Below are 19,831 nucleotides of genomic sequence, written 5' to 3'. Positions count from 1 at the left end.
GTATGAAATAGGTAACAGGGCTGCTATTCAGAATGTTATTGATCGGGTAGAATAAGGCCAATGGAATCAAGTCTTGAAAGTACCTGGTACGTAACTACGTATATACAAATTTATATTTTTTGAGCAGGTGCATTATTAATCTAAACTTGATAAATTCGTTATTCAAACTGAACTAAGTCTGCAAACAAGAATATTTACACGAAACCTTAAAATAAACAAAAAAAATATTTTACAGATTAAACACGAACACGTGCCTAAAATTGAATTCACCCCATGTTTGGAGACGAATTGGATTAAACGCCACTCTGTTATATAATCTCATTTAGTGAGGCAATTCGCCTCAGTCTACCTAAATATCGGTTACCGATTATTAAGACTAGGGATTTTATCTTTTGAAATTGGAATGCGCCTTTAATTGGTTTGCCTGTATCTTTAAAGGCTTGACGTTGCCCCATCTCAAAATCCGCGGACTAAAATGCAAGCTTAGGAAACTCAATTTCCTCTCGCGGGCCGGATGACCAGATCGGATCCCGGACACCGCAGAAAGGTAAAAACTTTCCTAATACACTGAATTCCAGGTAAACTCATATCAACAGTTGCTTGATTTCATACAAAGTTCAATTGGGAAACGCGGTGCTAATCGGTTAATTTTAATTAACTATTGACAACGTGGTTATGTGCAGCAGTAATAATGTTAATACGAGTGTTATTTAAAGATTAAGTCAAGAGTTAAACCAAGAATATATATAAAACAGGGCTTCTTTGAAAGAGAATTCAGCATCAATAGCTTGCCTTCCCTACGAGTATTATCTAGGTAGATATATAATTATCAGCCGCGCTCGAAATCACTTAAATCGAACGAGTCGACACAACACAACTAAGTAAATAGTTTTCAACATGTTCAATGTATAAAGTACATTGGTAATTAAGGGCTCTTGATATAGGCTTCACAGCACTACTTTCATGTCGTTTTTATTGGGTAGAAACAGGCTGATTTAGACGGTGCGAGAACTCGCATGCGAGTTTCATTACATTGCCGTATTTGATTGGTCGGCTGAATTGGATGCAACCAATAGTTAGTCCTCAATGTAACTTAAATCGCATACGAGTTCGCGCGCCGTCTAAATCAGCCCTCAGAAAGACATTGTCCTGATTTTGACTTATATTGCGACCACGGACCCTCTTCTCAGCGGAAAGGATCGCCTAAACATGTCTATAAATATTTAAACCCTCTTTATTCTCGTTGAGGGCTTTTGACAATACATGAAACAGGAATTGACAATGCTCCTACAGTATCATTTACCTTAATAATTGTATCTTTTATTTTTTTAGAGAATGAAGTAAAATATTCATATTAAACTTTCAAATTAAATATCAGACTAAATGTTAAGAAAAATTAATCGTTCTTTGATTTATGAAGCATTTAAAATAAGAATGCATGAGAGTATACATAAAATTGTCTGTAAATACGTACCCACCTATACTTGATACCTACATCTATCGCAATATATACAGGGATTTACTTTTCTAGGATTATACTAGTAATAATTCATAAACATAGACTTCCCAGACGCCATCGATCGTTGAAATTTTCATTACATCTAACGAACCACCCCTAATACCCCTCCTTGTATGAATTTGAGGGGTAAGCTCTTACACATATGAACCAAATTAGCACGCCTCATGAAATCGTCGTTTATTCGTCCCTCAACCAAATATAGAGCGGCGCTTTACAATTCAAAATGCTTCGTTTTAAAATTGAGGCTACCTTTTGCGCGTACAACCAAATAAATATCATAGTTATGGCTATCTCTGCTTTGAAAGGCGGAAATTGTATTTCTCGTGAAAGGAGTGGAAAATAATTATATCCCTGTTCATTGTTATGACATCCTATTTACAGGCCGGTGCGTCACAGGGAATCAGAACGAGGCAGAAAAAATCCTTAAAATAGCGTGTTCGTGTATGTGTCACATACAACGTGCGTAATGCGTAGCTGTTATATTGTATAAGCAGTGGACATCACATGATTACCTATATAAATATTCTTTATTTGTTAAGAAGATTACATTAAATATAATAGCAAACACTAAGTTAGTGTTTACACTAACGTACACATCTACTATTTTAAAGTAGCCAAATAATGTTTGCGCCGGCCCAATCTCTGGGCAAATATATTATCAAGCGCACAGACCCTGGCACGTTAACAAGCCAACCTGGGTCTTGATACTTACCTAAGCTTTTACAAAGATAAAAGGGAGTGGTTCGTTATTTAACGAGGGTAAGAAGCGTGTATGAAGTGTTTTGTTTTAGAAAGTAACATTAAATTCAGAGTGCCTAGACGCCGACAGGGTATTAATATTGGTTTGCTGATATTGCTATTCCAAAAATATATATCGTTATCCTTATTTGGCTCAGTCTTCCACTTGCTGAATTTGTTTTTGTCTTGCGTTCTTATGCCAGTGGAAAAGGGCCTTTATACATTTAATTTCTCTAATCATTCCCACAATAAAAGTAAAGAAATCAGATCAGCTGGCCTAGCCAAGGTGACAATCGCTATGGCTACGACAACGAAACGCTTTGTAGTCAGAGAGACTCTTTCACTCTTCCTCTTCTCATATTAGTGCGACAGTGACAGTTGCGTTTCGATCGCTACGGAACGTAAGCGATTGGCATGTTGGCTACGCGGCCAGACAGAAAAAATTGAGAAAATATTTCAATCCATATTATACAGAGTACACTGCGCACTGACGCTCACAGCAAATAAAAGTAATCAAAGTAAATCCCTTTGTATCCCGGTTGTTTACCGAAGTTTCCCCGAAAACGGGTAATTCCGACGGAAGCTACGTTCTCGCTAAAGGCGGCGCCGGAGTTACAATCATGGCCGTTTTTGTTTAATAATTAGAGCCACACTGTCATGTTTACCAGAAACGAATAGTGACTAGTGCAATGAAATGCTGTAACGAATTGCAACTTTGAATAAAATTACAGTTATATATGAAACGATATAGAATTTCGTCACCCTTTTTTTGATGAAGTTTTTTTTTTTTTTTATTATGCATGGGTTTACTCATGGCCACAGACTAGCCGAGGCGTAGACGTGGCCTACGATGGAGCGAGCTCGCCCAGAAGGTGCCTGTTCACTCTTGATTTGAAGGTTGCCGGGTTATAAGAGCACGGAAATATAGACGCCGGCAAGGAATTCCATTCCTTGGCAGTGCGCATAAGGAAAGTAGAAGCAAAGCGCTTAGTGCGAATTGGCGGAATATCTACCAAGTAAGGATGGAAACCGGCCGTGCGTCTAAAAGTCCGATGGTAGAATGGGGACGGTGGAATGAGCTCGTGTAGCTCTTGAGCACACTCCCCGAAGTGCAACCTGTAGAATACCGACAGGCTGGCGACTTTCCGCCGATGGGCCAAAGTTTGAAGCTTAGCCGTTAGCTTCTTGTCGCCAATCATCCTCCTGGCTCTGCGCTCCACTGAGTCCAAAGCGGCGAGTTGGTATTTAGCTGAGCCATCCCACAGGTGGCTGCAATACTCCATACACGACCGGACTTGAGCTTTGTAAAGTGTTAGAAGCTGTCCAGGTGTGAAGTATCGCCTCACCTTATTTAGGACGCCCAGCTTTCTGGCCGCAGTTTGTGCTTTAGACTCAATGAAGCTGCCGAAGCCGAGGACTGAACTCAGCTCCATGCCGAGGAGTTCCAGGCTGTCGGTAATAGGTACAGATGCACCCCGGAAAGAAGGAGTCAGGTCGAATGGACTCCGTTTAGCGGAAAATAGACACGCCTGCGTTTTGGAGGCATTGAACGTGACCAGATTGTCATCACCCCACTGGGAAACGAGACTAAGGGTCAAGTTCATTCGCTCAACCATGGCCTCTCTCTGTGAACGTATATCCTCCCTGCTGTCCCTTGCACTAGCCAAATATCTCTCAACAACCGTACTGTCATCTGCATAACCTACAATGCTGGGTTGCAGCATGTCGTTAATGTGGAGCAGGAAAAGGGTTGCGGAGAGAACAGACCCCTGAGGAACACCGGCGTCAATGGCCATGAGGTCCGAAGAGCAGCCATCAATAACTACTCTGATCGACCGTTCACTCAAGAAATCAGATAGCCAGCTACAAAAATCAGCAGGGATGCCGTAAGCAGGAAGCTTGCTAAGGAGACTTGCGTGCCAAACCCTGTCAAAGGCCTTCGAGATGTCCAGTGAAACAGCAAGCGCTTCACCGCTCCTCTCGATGGCCTCGCCGCAGCAGTGCGTGACATACGCTAAAAGATCCCCAGTAGACCGACCTCGGCGAAAGCCATATTGACGGTCACTGAGCAGATCATTTGCTTCGAGGTATGCCAGCAGTTTGCCGTTAAGTACCCTTTCCATGACTTTACAGAGCATGGAGGTAATGGCGATTGGTCGGTAATTGCAGGGATCAGCACGACTACCCTTCTTGGGTACTGGCTGCACGTTTGCAAGCTTCCAGGATTTCGGCACCGTTCTTGTTTGGAGAGAGAGGCGGTACAGGCGTGTCAGTACAGGAGACAACTCAGGCGCACACTGCTTTAGTACACGTGCAGGTATACCGTCTGGTCCATTGGCCTTATTCACGTCAAGATTCAGCAGAGCTCGGCGTACCTCTTTTTGATGTATAGCAATTCTCTGCATAGAGGAACTGCAATGAGGTAGCGTAGGTGGAAGTTTTGAGCCTGCATCTAGACGTGAATTGCTCGCAAACAGAGAAGCAAACAAGTTAGCTTTCTCTGTCGCGGAGTGGGCCAGTGTCCCATCAGGTTTCTGCAGAGGTGGCAATGTGGGTCTGCAGAAGTTGGATTCGACCGCTTTCGACAGGGACCAGAACCGCTTGCTACCAGGAGGGTAGGAGGCAAGTTTGGCCCCTATTCGACTGACGTGGTCGAATCGAGCCTTTCGAAGCACCCGTTTGCAGGACTTGGCAGCTGAGTTAAAGGCTTTTTTCTTCGCGCGAACCCTCTGTGCTCCAGCTTTGGTATCGCGGGCTAGTACCCAAGCCTGGTATGCAGACTGCTTAAGAGCCTCGGCTCGAGCACAGTCCGAATTGTACCATGCTCGGGTCTTGTGATCGAGCGATAGGTCGGAGAACGGAATGAAATATTCCATTCCCTGCCGAATCACATCCGCAACAGCCTCAGCAGAACACGAGGGGTCACCCGAAGAAAAACAGACCTGCTGCCAGGGGAAAGACGCAAAGAAATGCCGCATCTCATCCCAGTCCGCTGACTCGTATCGCCATACTCTCCTCGTGCCCCTAGGGCAGAGATCAGGAGGAGAGTGGATCGACACGGATTTCACCAGACAGTGATCGGACGATCCTAGCGGAGCTGAGACCGAAACCGAGTGCCTGTCTGGATCAGTTGTCAGCAGAAGGTCAAGGCAATTGGGTGTATGGTCAGTAACATCCGGTATCCGCGTCGCAACATTTACCAGCTGGGTAAGGTTTAGGGATACAGCAAATTTGCGCGCTTCCCTCCCAGCGTGGCAAGTATTCTTGTACGGGAACAGCCACTCCTCGTGGTGGGCGTTAAAGTCCCCAAGGAATACGAGTTGAGCCGCGGGGTACCGCTGTTGGGCTTTATCTGCCATCTCAGTAAGGTGGTCAAAGAGCCTAGTTGTCTCCTGGTTTCCGCTGTGCGATCGGTAGACACAGGCATACAGAGTTTTCTCTGAGCCCGAGTCGACCATAATCCATAAAGTGGAAAACCCGGCAGCCTCAAAGCAACGGAGACGCTTGCAGCAAATGTCGTCGCGGACGTACACACAGACCCCAGCACGTGCTCTGAACTTATGTTCCAGTGAGTAGCCTGGGTAGTTGAGGTACGACGCGTCCGCTGGGGTTTTGATTTGCGTCTCCGTCAAAAAGAATAGGTGCGGTTTTTCGGTTTCAAGATGGTGGTGGACCGGATCGATATTTGAGTGCAACCCCCTGATGTTGGTGAGGTGCACTTTCACTTTCACAAGTGCATGAATAATTAAAAATTATTCACTAATCATTCATTTTTTTTTATTTTTGTTTCTCATGACCCCTTACATAAACCCTTGACTAAGTTTGCTAGACTGTTACCGTAACATTTTCCAATATGTAGAAAGAACTTCCTTTATAGTTCGTTTTTTTTAGCATTAGAAAGAACTCCACAGAAGCAAGCATGCAGTTTTTATCAGGCTCTTTAATTGTTAATAATTATTGAATTATCTAATGTAGCATGGTCAATACATATAATTTACTTCAAATTATTACCGCTAGAAGTGCTGGATTTGGAACCACAAGCTTACTTCTGCGAACTTCTTTCTAATGCTAAAAAAAACGGACTGTAGACATTAAATGCATTCCAATGGTCTAAGTAGCAACTGGCCTAAAAAGCAGCTGGTCTAAACAGCAAATTGTCTAAAGGCCAGATGGTCTTATTAGCCAGTGGTCTAAAACATATCTGGTCTAAGTAGCAACTGATCTAAAACGCAGCTGGTCTAAACAGCAAATTGTCTAAAGGCCAGATGGTCTTATTAGCCAGCGGTCTAAAACATAGCTGGTCTAAGTTGCAACTGATCTAAAACGCAGCTGGTCTAAATACGAGTAGCTATACTTCGTTTTTTTTAGCATTAGAAATTAGGTAAACAATCTTGATGTGTCTTTTAATTGAAAAACACATTTTAAAAATAAGTTACGGCAAATATGTAACAAATTATGAATCTAATACGATCATTTATATTCTTCTGCTTTCATAAGTGATAGTTATTGATTTTTAAAAAGTGTTTTTCAATTAAAAGACGTGCCAAGATCGCTTACCTTCTTTCAAGTTCTTTCTAATGCTAAAAAAAACGAACTATAGTAGTCTAAAAAGCAGATTATCTAATTAGCAAATATGTAAGGGGGAGGCCTATGTTCAGCAGTGGACGTCTTATGGCTGAGATGATGATGATGATGATGATGAAATATGTATCATGAACATCACTTGTTAGTTGATATTGATATATGTATGTCACCGGCCGATCGTATGATCAGGCATATCGTGAAATCCCTAGGCATATCGTGAAACGTGAAAACCTTTGACTCGATCCCTGACTCGACGGAGCCCCGCCACGCGGGGCTCCTATTTCTGGGCAGCTTGCCCTTCGGGCATCTGAAGCAACCTAACGAACCTATCCTACCTATATATTGGTTTAATGTGACTATCGTCAAATCATTACACAGGAACATTACGATCTGCCTGATCTTACGATCGGCCGCCGACATGTATAATACAAGAACTGGTAAGGACTGTCAGCGTATGTTCATTGTTCAAACACATTTATATATTGGTGTTTTAAATTTCTTAGTAAACTGAATATCAATATCAAGCTACAGTAAAAATTTTTAACCCATACTAACTACCTAGAGTAAGAAGATGCTACTAGTTACATTATTATGATCTTAGATTTCCAACGTAATAAAACTCGACGTCACGTTCGTTCAAATAAAGAAACGAAAATGAATTCGTCGATACTGTGACGTAACAATAACAACAATAGTTATTTCTTGTACCTGTACTAAAGAAAATTATAACAATAATCTTATTGAGCTCAGAGTTATTGGAAAAACTTGTTTCTTGGTCGGCTTGTTGGGTATGCTAGCACTGAAGTCCATTCACCTTTACAGTATTGGATTTGATTGTAAGCATTTATCTGGGAGCTCGTTCCCATCGCCTACCAGGAGCGTGCGAGGCGAAGGCTCCGGTTAAAGGGGTATCCAGACGGGACTGACGAAATCGGTTGATTTGTTCAGGAAAATAATTGGTCAATCTCATCTAGCGTCCACACGTACACAAATTAAATCACCAATTTGTTACTATGAAAATTGGCATTTTTGTGTCCGCACCTGCTGATGTGATCGGGGAATCAAATTGGTATTTGCGTCCGCACGGCCCTGTTCGATCGGAGAAATTCATCAGATTGGCGAAAAATTGTCTCGTCTAGATACAACTTAAATCAGTAATCGATATTAGGAATGCTTGCGAAGAGTGGTGGTATAATTATTGAACAGAATCGTGGATAATACAAATAGCAGTACAAATAGGTGGGTCATTTTGTTTTGTTTGAACTTTTTATTTAAATTTGAGAATTTTTATCTTAATTTCTGCTTAGAATCCTGAGCTCTTTCGATCCTAATACATAATTGAAATGAAGAGGGTCCCAAATTTTCCATATATTTTTCGTGCCTTCTATTCCGTCACTGTCATATAAAGTCTAAGAAAAATGGTAACGAAACGGTACGAGTAAGGATCGAAAGAGCTACTGATTCTATGTAGATACAAGATAACATTTCCCAAATTTAAAAAAAGGTAGTTACGGTCGAGTACAGTCAACGGTAAAAATATGGGTATACAAATCATTTCAAAAATATGTCCCATAACTGTTATGTCAGTGAATTAAGAACTATGGGACATATTTTTGAGTAAGTTGTCTACACCCATATTTTTACCGTTGACTGTACAAGCCAACATTCTAAATATATTTATTATCAGTATCTTCGAAGCGTGTAAATATATTTTTGGAACATTAGCTTGTACAGATGTTGGTGAACTCGACTGTACAACTTTAAATAGAATTACCCAAGTATGGCGAAATGGCGAAAGCCTGATTAAAAGGGTAGAGCCGGGGATTAAAATATGGGCATTAAGTTATTTTGAACGATCGGTACACGAACCATCGGCAGGGACGGAACAACAGAAATAAGGCTAAAGTCTTAACTGGGATTGAACATTTTAGAGAATTGAAAGACATGGGCTGATATTGATCTATCAATTGCAGTACGCCGAGTATATTGTCATACAAGTACTTAGGGTTTGTGCACAAATCACGCGAGGTTCGATTGGGAGAGGGGATCACGAAAAAGTTACGATAGATCACGTTTGGGAGTATAATAAAAAGTGGTTATGGGGGTCATAGCGGGACAAGGGGTGGTCAAAAAGTAGCTGAAAAAAACTAATTTCTGCACAAGCCCTTACACAAGCCTTAAGGTACCAAGAGTAGCCAGGTAGATCTGTGTTTGATTATCCCATATTTATTACAAGCTTCAACAAAAATACTCTGTTACGAGTAGTTACGACTTTTAAGTGTATAATCGGTTTTGTATTCAGTTTTGAAACAATAAGCTTTTTTCTGACGAGAATAAACTAGAGCAGAGTTGGCCTATGTGGGCATAATGCCGCATACCATAACACAATATTTTATTGAAAAATCTATTGTATAAACTATGTCGTACAGTCCTACACGAATTATCAATATTTTGGTTTCGCTTAGTATACCTAAAGATCGTCTATTTTACGGATTTCAAAATCACGTCAGATCCAAACGGGTCAAAAACATTCTGTGTTCGCGCCTTTCCTGTAGACATACACAAGAGTTAAGGGCTATAAAGGTTAATTTTCTTATTTAACCCTTATCCACGTGAAAAGCTCCTCCTTTTATTCAGAGAACTGTGATAAAATGTACAGTTCGCGCGAACACGCTAGTTTTCTCTCCTGTGGGCAATAGTTAACAGCTTGTGGGCATGTAAGTAATGATTTTATCATAGTTCTCTAAATAAAAGGAGGACCTTTTCACGTGGATAAGGGTTAAATAAGAAAATTAACCTTTATAGCCCTTAACTCTTGTGTATGTCTACAGGAAAGACGCGAACGCAGAATGTTTTTGACCCAAACCCGAAAAATCAACTCTTCCGCGCAAGCATTGTGAATGCACTCCTAACTTACAGCTCGGAGGTGCTTACGGAGCATTAAAATTCAACGACTATAAGACTTTGAGTGCCCTTGTTACGTGCATAGGTACCGTGCGTCCGTTTATTCAGGCTGGAAGAATTAGGCCCATATTATAAATGAATGCAGTATACATTTGGGGGAAAGGGGGACATCTTACAAATTACTACGTACGTCATCCTACATGATGGATGTTTTTAGAGCTCCGTACATCAAAAAGAAAAAAACGGAACCCTTATAGGATCACTCGTGCGTCTGTCTGTCTGTCCGACCACCCCCCCCCCCCCCCATTTTCTCTGAAACTACTGGGCCTAAAATTTTGAAAAAAATAAACAAAAATTTTACCTATACATTACAGGAAAACCTATTAGAAATGTGCAGTCAAGCGTGAGTTGGACTTATGTACGGAACCCTTGCTTGGGACGCAAGTTCGACTCGCACTTGACCGGTTTTTTTAACCTTAACCTTGGTGAGCGTGAAAGGCAATCAGAGGCCTGTAATTAGTCATCTCCAATAAAGTGCGCTGCTAGCCGTTTCAAGGTCGTATCCTCGTGTCATAACAATTTGGACTAATTAAGCAGAATCGGCCTCCAGATCTTGTATTATGGTTCCAGCCATTACGAGTACATGAATTTAGTAGCAGCGCTGACTTCGGTAAATTCAGCGACTTTCTATTAAGTCTCCATTTCCCGGCAACTCGCAACTCGAAACCTCTCAAAGCGCCCATTAAAACTATTATGGCGAGGCATTTAATTCCTTTCTGAGTTGTATCGAGGAACTGTTTTTAATCCTTTTGGAGTAGCGCTCGATTCTTCGGTCTCCACCAATAAGAGGATTACTGCTTCTGCTATTAATATTTTCCTAAGCACTTTTACTAATAACAAAATGTAACATGATTAACAGTTACCTGATGTTATACTCCGTGCATTCTTATTTGCATGAAAGTGACATTCCATTTCCAACTGCAGCTGCAATACTGTTCATTTTACTATGGAAATAGACAATGACAGCGACGCGTTTCCATAGTAAAATGAACAGTATTGCAGCTGCAGTTGGAAATGGAATGTCACTCTTATTTGACACATTATGACTAGAGATGCAACGGATAGTTGTTTGGCCGGATACCGGATACCGGATATTCGGCCTGACCATCAGCCGAATATCCGGTATCCGGCCGCCGGATATTCGGCCAGCGGAACTATACCTACATTTCGGTTTTTCAGGTGCGCATTCTGCAGGTTTGACCTGTTTCCTAGTGAACGTTCGCGCGGACTCATTTCTAGATTCGAAATGACTGCGCGTGCAAGTCAATGGAATTATTAAATTGTTTTAAAATAATTAACAAGTACGATTATGACCGTGTCTGTTTCTTAAATCCAATTTGTTTACTCCGAAATCTAGCAAATTTACTATCCGGTATCCGTCCGGATAGTAGGTCACTATCCGGTATCTGGCCGGATAGTTAAATACTGGCCGGATAGGCCGGATACCGGATATCCGGTGCAACTCTAATTATGACTGACGTTTATAGAGATGTAACTAACACAAATCGATTGTCACAGCAAGCGATTACGACTGGATGGCACCTAGACTGAGGTATCGAATTGTGACGTATAATGAATTTTTATTTGATATTTAAATAAAGCTAGAATTACATGGTTTTTCCTCAAGGTAAATGCATTTAATACACCGACCGAGTAGGTCGCACGCATCGTCAAAATCTAAACTGACTGGGGATCTATTTTAAATTTTATTTATGTTATTTCTGTGTCAAATTTGTTGTCTGTTAGGTGACGATAAATATATCCATATTTACAGTTAATTATCCACCTTTTCCTTATTTTTATTAGAAGAAAAATGAAAAATTCATATCGATTTACTTAGACGACTACCGATTAATAACGGTGGTGTCCGGCCAACCCTAAATTTAAAAAGAAATAGACGTAGAACGTAAATTAATGTTCGCAGTGCAATTGTCTTCCTTTGTAATTTCGATGTGCAAGACATTTTACGTTGTAGGTATTGCTGTTGTGAGTGACATGTGTCAAATAACGCAATAGAAAAGAGACTACCGCAAGTAATATTAGGTACCTACTTACTAACAAGCTTTCTAGAAACAGGGCCTTTGGACGCTGACTGAAACAGCACGCTAAATACGAACTTTTTCGATAAAACACGATGGAAAGTAATTATGCACTACATCTGTATCAACTTTTATGTTGTAGTGTAAGTAGGTAGTAACGTAAACGGGCAAAATTGCGAACATGCGAATACATATTATATAATTTTCTATCAAGAATCATATCTATTTTAAAATTTCTGATCAGGAAAAAAGACAGCCGGGAATTTGTCCCCTAGTAAAATTAAGGACTATAAAATATTGCATTATGTTAAAAAAATACAGGGAAAGAAGGCGTTCAGATATTTGTGTATAAGAAAATAAATCTATCGGAAAATATGTCTATACGGAAAGAAGGCGTTCAGATTTATATATACAAGAAAAAAAATATACCAGGAAATATATCTATAGGGAAAAAAGGCGTGCGGAAATTTTTATACAGGGAAAAAAGACGATCGGAATTTATTATACAAGAAAAAAAAATATCGGAAAATACATCTAACAAATCGCAAATAAGAATGCACGGAGTCGCGTCGTCGTGTTACTCATTGCTGGGGGTCGTGCAATCTCCGTGGTATCAACTTCTTGATGACCGTGATGACTCCTGAATCTGATGTTAGTGTCAACTAAAAATCAGTTTTCTATGATCATTGCTAGTAAGTACTGACTCAAAACCACTCTACCTACAGCAATTAAAAAGTCACGTTTTGATGGAAATATATGTGACGTTCCACGGAAAAAGGTACTCTATGGCGGTTGGCGCTTACGTCACATAGCGCCGCAATAATATTGGAGCGGCGTTAATAATAGCGTAAGCACCAACCGCCATAAGGTAACTTTACCCGTGGAACGCCACATATATATTTCATACAATTTAACACTTGCTGATTGTAGGTTTGCTGTTTGCTGAGTAATTTTACAGTCAATTTCATGCAATATTATTAGGCCACAATATGACATCTAATACTAAGTATGTAATGTACTCGTACCTAATTTCAATACTCATTTTTACCATTTATACTCGTAAACACGCGCATTGCTATTGCGCTTTTGATGAATCGTGGTTTAATTTAGTTGTACTTTTACTATAGGGCCCGTACATTTTATAAATTAGTTATTTAACTGTAGATAGGTATTATTGTACGTATATAATATAACTGCAGTACCTTATCTTCACGCAGACCAATTCTCGCACTTTAATCCTGAATATTTAAACTTTACTGCGAAAATTGCGTCTTAATGTCTTCTAACATCTTTTTATTAAGTGCTTTTATTCGCTCGTTGTTCAAGATAAACCTTTAATTGCGGCGCTGCTTTTGGCACGTAATCCTATAATACCTACCTCAGTGGAATATTTAGCCAAATAGTTTTTGTATCAAATTGACATCACGAGAGTTGCCTTTTTCGTCGTAGGGTAAGTTAACATGTTACTTTAACATTGTACCACTACTTAAATGTTCATATTACAAGTAAATATTGTAATCGAATTATTTACTATAGAATGATGAAAATTAATTGACTAATTATAAGTGATATTCTTTCTATTTAATGTCTACCTAGCAATTAATCAGTGATATAACAATAAATAATAATGGAGTAACGCTATCATAATCATATTGTCATGACTATTTGTACCTATATGTTTCCCATGAATCGTAAATCCTTTGAATTTGATTTGCCTATTACAAAAAATATCAAGAGCTGCAATAACAATAGTATAAAAATATTGTCTGGTTACACGGAAGGTTTTAGGTGGAGGAATGAAATCATGTATTGTAAAATGTGTATTGTATTGTACTTTATTTACTGTAAAATAATTACCATTTACAAATAGCTCCAATTAGCTCCAAAGCTCCATATGTTCTTAGAAATGTTAAAATAGTTTCTGTTTTACATTTATTACCAATTTTATTGGCCGATGTAAAATTTTCCCGCACCCAAAACCCTGGGGTATTATTATTCGCCATTTAGAACTATAGCAAAAATGATTATAGAATAGGGTATATATATGAAGAAAGAAGAACAACAAAATCAATCGCAAGAAAGAAGATACGGCGATGTACAGTTCACTCTAAGTATGAACGCCAAGCATATTGATTAGAGTTTGGTGTTCTACCTTACAGTGAACTGTGCCGCTTTATACCAACACTGAAGAGGAAGAAAAGAAGAATGAAGTGGTGCAGAATTTACACATGTAGTTTTGCAGTGAATTTACCTAAAATATTTTTGAGCCATTTTTTTAACAAGCATATACGTCTGTGAGCGGTATTCCAAGTCCTGCCGACAGCGGAAATTTTTCCATTTTTTCCTTTAATATAACGACTACCGTTGGCTTAAAGGGCTTAACGGACAAAACGCGATTTTTCAGGAGAGCCAAAAAACTGTTTTGTTTTGAGAAAAAAATTGTAACTTTTTTGTTTGTTTGAATAAACTGATGCCTGTATGTGGCCTATACTTTTTGAGCTCTTTTAAACTGATTGCTTCAACTTATAATACAATGCTTATTTACGAAAATAGCATGTCCTTTACGCCAAAAACACGACTGTTTTTAAGAAGGGCATCCCTTACGCCTCTTTTTTATGGTTCATCTTATTAGGAAAAGGGCGTAATGTAAATTAAACTGTTTTAGTACCATTTAGCGTACATCCAACAATTTCGTTGCAATTTTGGCAACTTGTATTTAAGGAACACTGTAAGTAGGTACTATTATTTACATTATTTTCTCAAAAATTTATAGTGATATATTTACTATTAAGTTTTTTCCCCATTTTTGTTATTTTGGATACTTAAACGTGGAAAAGGTCGTTTTTTTAGGCACAAAACCATTTTTTTTATTTGTTTACAATTGGAATTAATTTTGAGTTTTGGATTTGATATATACCTATATTTGGATTTTTTATTATGTTTTCGATATTTTTCTTTTCCTTTTTCCTGTGAAAAGCAGGATGCTTCCACTGTAGGTACATTAAATTGACCCTCATGTCAAAATTATCGTAAAAAGACGCTCAAGAGGTTTGTTTTTAATGAAGCCTGAAAAGGCTCGCCACGCCGCCCGGAAGTGGCCGGTAGCGCTTCTACCGCCGGATGTATCCTCCCTTTTCATTATTCTAACAATCCGAGTACAATGGAAGTTTTTGAATTACGGGTTTGTTCTGTCCTGTATACACAGTCATAGTCTATGTGTTGTATAATTATATTGTTGATACTCGTACTCGTACATATGTTATTAGACTATTTACTGAACTATGAGATTTGTTCTAAAAGATGTTCGTGACACCTGATAGAGTTAGAGCAATAAAAGTCTGCAGCGGATTTGATAGCCCACGCAGTGCACGTGTTATTTGACACGTCAAACTTCTATGAAATTATGACGTATAAATAACACTGACACTGCACTATCAAATCCGCTTCAGACTTTTCTAGGTCCGACTTTATGAATATTTTCTTGAATATATAAGTATAATTTAAAAGAGCACTGGAGTGACGATCGATCTTAAAAAAAATGGTCTGAAATTCTAGGATTATAGGGACGTATTTTCGCACAAGATAATCATGTACAGGGAACTGCATAATGTGACCCCTAAACAAATACGAGTATCACATTTGTGTAGGGGGGGTAGTAAGTGCAATATCTTACTTATCGATATCATTTTATCGACATATATTCGTGACTATTTTTTCTTTGATTAAAACCAAAATTCCAAAAACCAAAACCGCAAAGTAACGCCTGATTCTATTCACTATTTTTTCTTTGCTATTCCTATAATTTATTTGTCAATTTCATGTCTATTTAGCTAGCGAGATTCTGGAGGCGATCTTAATACGATTTCCCATTTACAGATGAATTCTGCGAAGAGTACCCACACAGCCTGATCCCGACGCCGGGGTACTGGATCGAGTGCTCGCGGCAGAAGATAACGACCGACACCATCTGGGACGAGTCGGAATCGGAGCACGACAGCGGCCCAGATCGGGACAACGCAGACAATGGTGAGTTAAATATACAAAATGTGATCAATCAGTTACGTTCCTGATATCCCAAGGGAGTAAACTCGCTTGGTCAAATGTGCAAATTAATGGACAAGCATTCCACGAGCTGTTTAGTACAAACGCATTTTATTTCATGTATTAAATTTTTTTTGGGTAATTTTTAACTATTACTTACGGAAAAAAAATTCGTGTACTTACCTACAAATCTTCAGAAAATTCGCGCTTGTACGGGACAACGGTAGTCAATTTCATGGAATGCTCCTACTGAATGATATGGCGGCGTTCCATCGAGTCCGGTCGTGTATGGAGTATTGCAGCCACCTGTGGGATGGCTCAGCTAAATACCAACTCGCCGCTTTGGACTCAGTGGAGCGCAGAGCCAGGAGGATGATTGGCGACAAGAAGCTAACGGCTAAGCTTCAGTCTTTGGCCCATCGGCGGAAAGTCGCCAGCCTGTCGGTATTCTACAGGTTGCACTTCGGGGAGTGTGCCCAAGAGCTACACGAGCTCATTCCACCGTCCCCATTCTACCATCGGACTTTTAGACGCACGGCCGGTTTCCATCCTTACTTGGTAGATATTCCACCAATTCGCACGAAGCGCTTTGCTTCTACTTTCCTTATGCGCACTGCCAAGGAATGGAATTCCTTGCCGGCGTCTATATTTCCGTGTTCTTATAACCCGGCAACCTTCAAATCAAGAGTGAACAGGCACATTCTGGGCGAGCTCGCTCCATCGTAGGCCACGTCTACGCCTCGGCTAGTCTGTGGCCACAAGTAAGCCCATTCATAATTTAAAAAAAAAATCGAGGACGAGCTGCAATTGGACTCAACTGAAACGAGGCTAAAAGTGTTGCTGAGGATAGAAAAGCCGAAAGGCCTACATCTCTGGCGTGTTTTAGGATAACAAAAATAACACTTAAACTACAAAAAGACATACACAAGGCACCAGAACGGGAGCCTATCTTTACATGCAGAAATATTGAGGGCATGTTATCGGCAGAAGATGATAATTACCTATTCTTTTAATAAGTAGTAACTAACGCAATACCCTGTTATTTTATATTTAGTCTATAACGCATCAATCATACTTCAGTAGATACAATTGTAGCGGTTTAGGCAGGTATGGAATACGTAGGCTGGTGATTCTTTTCCTGTCACATTACACAATGATAAGGGATGAACAACAAAGATTACTTGGTTTATATTTGTTATTTTGGTTGGATATAATATATCTTTCTCTATATACAAATAATCTTGACTTAAAATAAATATAGCTCGATTGTTTTTGGGTAAGTAGGTAGTATGCTATTCCTGTGCGTATTAAAAAAGAAAAATTAAAAAAGAGAGTCCATATAACGCCAAGTGTCTCATATTTTTTGTAGATGACGCTATTTATTATATTTGCATTTTAGCTTTGCGCCTGAATGAAATGAAACTGTCATGTTATCTTTATAAATAATCGTGAGCCGCTCTGACGGTAGACCTAAATGAAATTATGCTCAATCGAAAGAGCTTGAAAAAATATCACTTTTGAATCGAGAACATGTATCCGCAAAATTCGTATTGTCGAGTATTTTGCATTTAAAAGTGAAAAAATTTCGACAAAGAATGCAAATGTTCAATTTGTTGATTGTCATTTGACAGCGTTTGTTGCGTTTAGAAACTGCAAACATGCTTACAAGTTAGGTTGGTCGCTTTTTTTTTTAAATAAAAAGCAAGACGAATATTACTGTTTATTTGATGACTCCGGTATGTATAATGGTTATTATTTGCATTAAGTTTCGTTTCATATGGATATGTATACCGGTATAATTATTACATTTTTTTTTAAGCCAGAACGTGCGATAGTCTGTTACGGCTTTTAAGACGATTGCAACACTGCCTAGACGTCAAACCATTCGGCTTTGGGGTGTTTTGAATTACTAATTTATTCGAAAATACGTGATAAAAACCTGTTAAATAGTGTATTGTGTGTGTTAACAATAAAAAATAGTCACCGAACATAGTGCAAAGTGCAAACGCCATCGTAACGTAACGAGATTTGAACTTCAAAGCGTTCCATGGGAGTATTGTGTTTAGTATTCAAAAATTCGACCTATGCCGCCGTGGCCCGGTGGCAGAATGGCACAGGCACCTGCTGCGATAGCAGAGGACGCTGCTTTGATTCCAGCCTGGGGCACTGGAGGCCTTGGTCACTTTTTAGGGTTCCATACCCAAAGGGTAAAAACGGGACCCTATTAAATACTAAGACTCTGCTGTCCGTCTGTCTGTCACCAGGCTGTATCTCAAGATCTCATGAACCATGATAACTAGATTAACTAGACAGTTTCAATTTTCACAAATGATGTATTTCTGTTGCCGCTATAACAACAAATGCTAAAAACAAATTAAAGAAATATTTAAGCGGGGCCAATGCAATGCTAGGCTGGATATGACCGATGAAATGAGTAAATTTTTATTAATATGTTTTAATATGACATGTTGGTGGCAAACAAGCATACAAGGCTGTTAATGCCGATGGTAAGTGGGAGTTTAGACTAGACCTCTGCTTCTCCAAGGGACTCGCATTGCTGACCGGTTACAAATCTATTACACTCTTAAAACATTTAAGCGGGGCCACTGCAATGCTAGGCTGGATATGACCGATGAAATTAGTAAATTTTTATTAATATGTTTTAATATGACATGTTGGTGGCAAACAAGCATACAAGGCTGTTAATGCCGATGGTAAGTGGGAGTTTAGACTAGACCTCTGCTTCTCCAAGGGACTCACATTGCTGACCGAGTAAATTTTTATTAATATGTTTTAATATGACATGTTGGTGGCAAACAAGCATACAAGGCTGTTAATGCCGATGGTAAGTGGGAGTTTAGACTAGACCTCTGCTTCTCCAAGGGACTCACATTGCTGACCGGTTACAAATCTATTACACTCTTAAAATATTTAAGCGGGGCCAATGCAATGGTAGGCTGGATATGATTGATGAAATGAGTAAATTTTTATTAATATGTTTTTATATGACATGTTGGTGGCAAACAAGCATACAAGGCTGTTAATGCCGATGGTAAGTGGGAGTTTAGACAAGACCTCTGCTTCTCCAAGGGACTCACATTGCTGACCGAGTAAATTTTTATTAATATGTTTTAATATGACATGTTGGTGGCAAATAAGCATACAAGGCTGTTAATGCCGATGGTAAGTGGGAGTTTAGACTAGACCTCTGCTTCTCCAAGGGACTCACGTTGCTGACCGGTTACAAATCTATTACACTCTTAAAATACTTATTTAAGCGGGGCCAATGCAATGCTAGGCTGGATATGACCCTATGAACCTATTAGCGAGTCCGACTCGCACTTGGCCGGTTTTTCTTAGTAGGTATATGACATTTATTTCAGATGTACTTCATTGTCCGTCTGTCTGTCTCATGAACCGTGATAGGCCTAGGCAGTTGAAATTTTCACAGATGATGTATTTCTGTTGCCGCTATAACAACAAATACTAAAAAGTATGGAACCCTTCGTGCGCGAGTCCGAACCGCACTTGGCCGGTTTTTCTTACAATAGTAGGTATATGACATTTAAGGCTCCGTCACACAGGCGCGTTTGGCGTGCGGCGCGTGAGCGGGGCGCGCCACTTTTTCATATAAAACGCTCAGGCCCGGCTCTGAAAACGCGCTGGTGTGACGGAACCTCTATTTCAGTTTACTCCACTGTCCGTCTGTCTGTCTGTCACCAGGCTGTATCTCATGAACCGTGATAGCTAGACAGTTGAAATTTTCACACATAATGTATTTCTGTTGCCGCTATAACAAGAAATACTTACTAAAAAGTGTTCTGTTCTTGGTGGGTGAATCCGACTCGCACTTATCCAGTTTTTTTTTATTTTTTTTGTGAACGAATTGAATATTAACGGATAGGCATTCATATTAAAGAATGAAATCGCAGTCATAATTTCCATA

The 19,831-nt window shown here is 39.6% G+C and overlaps 1 protein-coding gene across 1 annotated transcript in view; it reads left to right on the top strand.

Moving 5' to 3' along the window:
* The window catches only part of LOC134671330 (uncharacterized), a 123,626-nt gene that overhangs the window by 34,806 nt on the left and 68,989 nt on the right, over nucleotides 1-19,831 (top strand). The window contains exon 5 of the mRNA XM_063529158.1: nucleotides 15,721-15,870. Coding sequence (XP_063385228.1) covers nucleotides 15,721-15,870 — 150 coding nt within the window. The remainder of the gene's footprint in view (nucleotides 1-15,720; nucleotides 15,871-19,831) is intronic.

This window comes from Cydia fagiglandana, chromosome 15 (genome assembly GCF_963556715.1).
Source record: "Cydia fagiglandana chromosome 15, ilCydFagi1.1, whole genome shotgun sequence".
Classification (NCBI taxonomy): Eukaryota; Metazoa; Arthropoda; class Insecta; order Lepidoptera; family Tortricidae; genus Cydia; species Cydia fagiglandana.
Note: the sequence above shows the minus strand (reverse complement) of the source record. Positions and strands in the feature narration are given on the sequence as shown.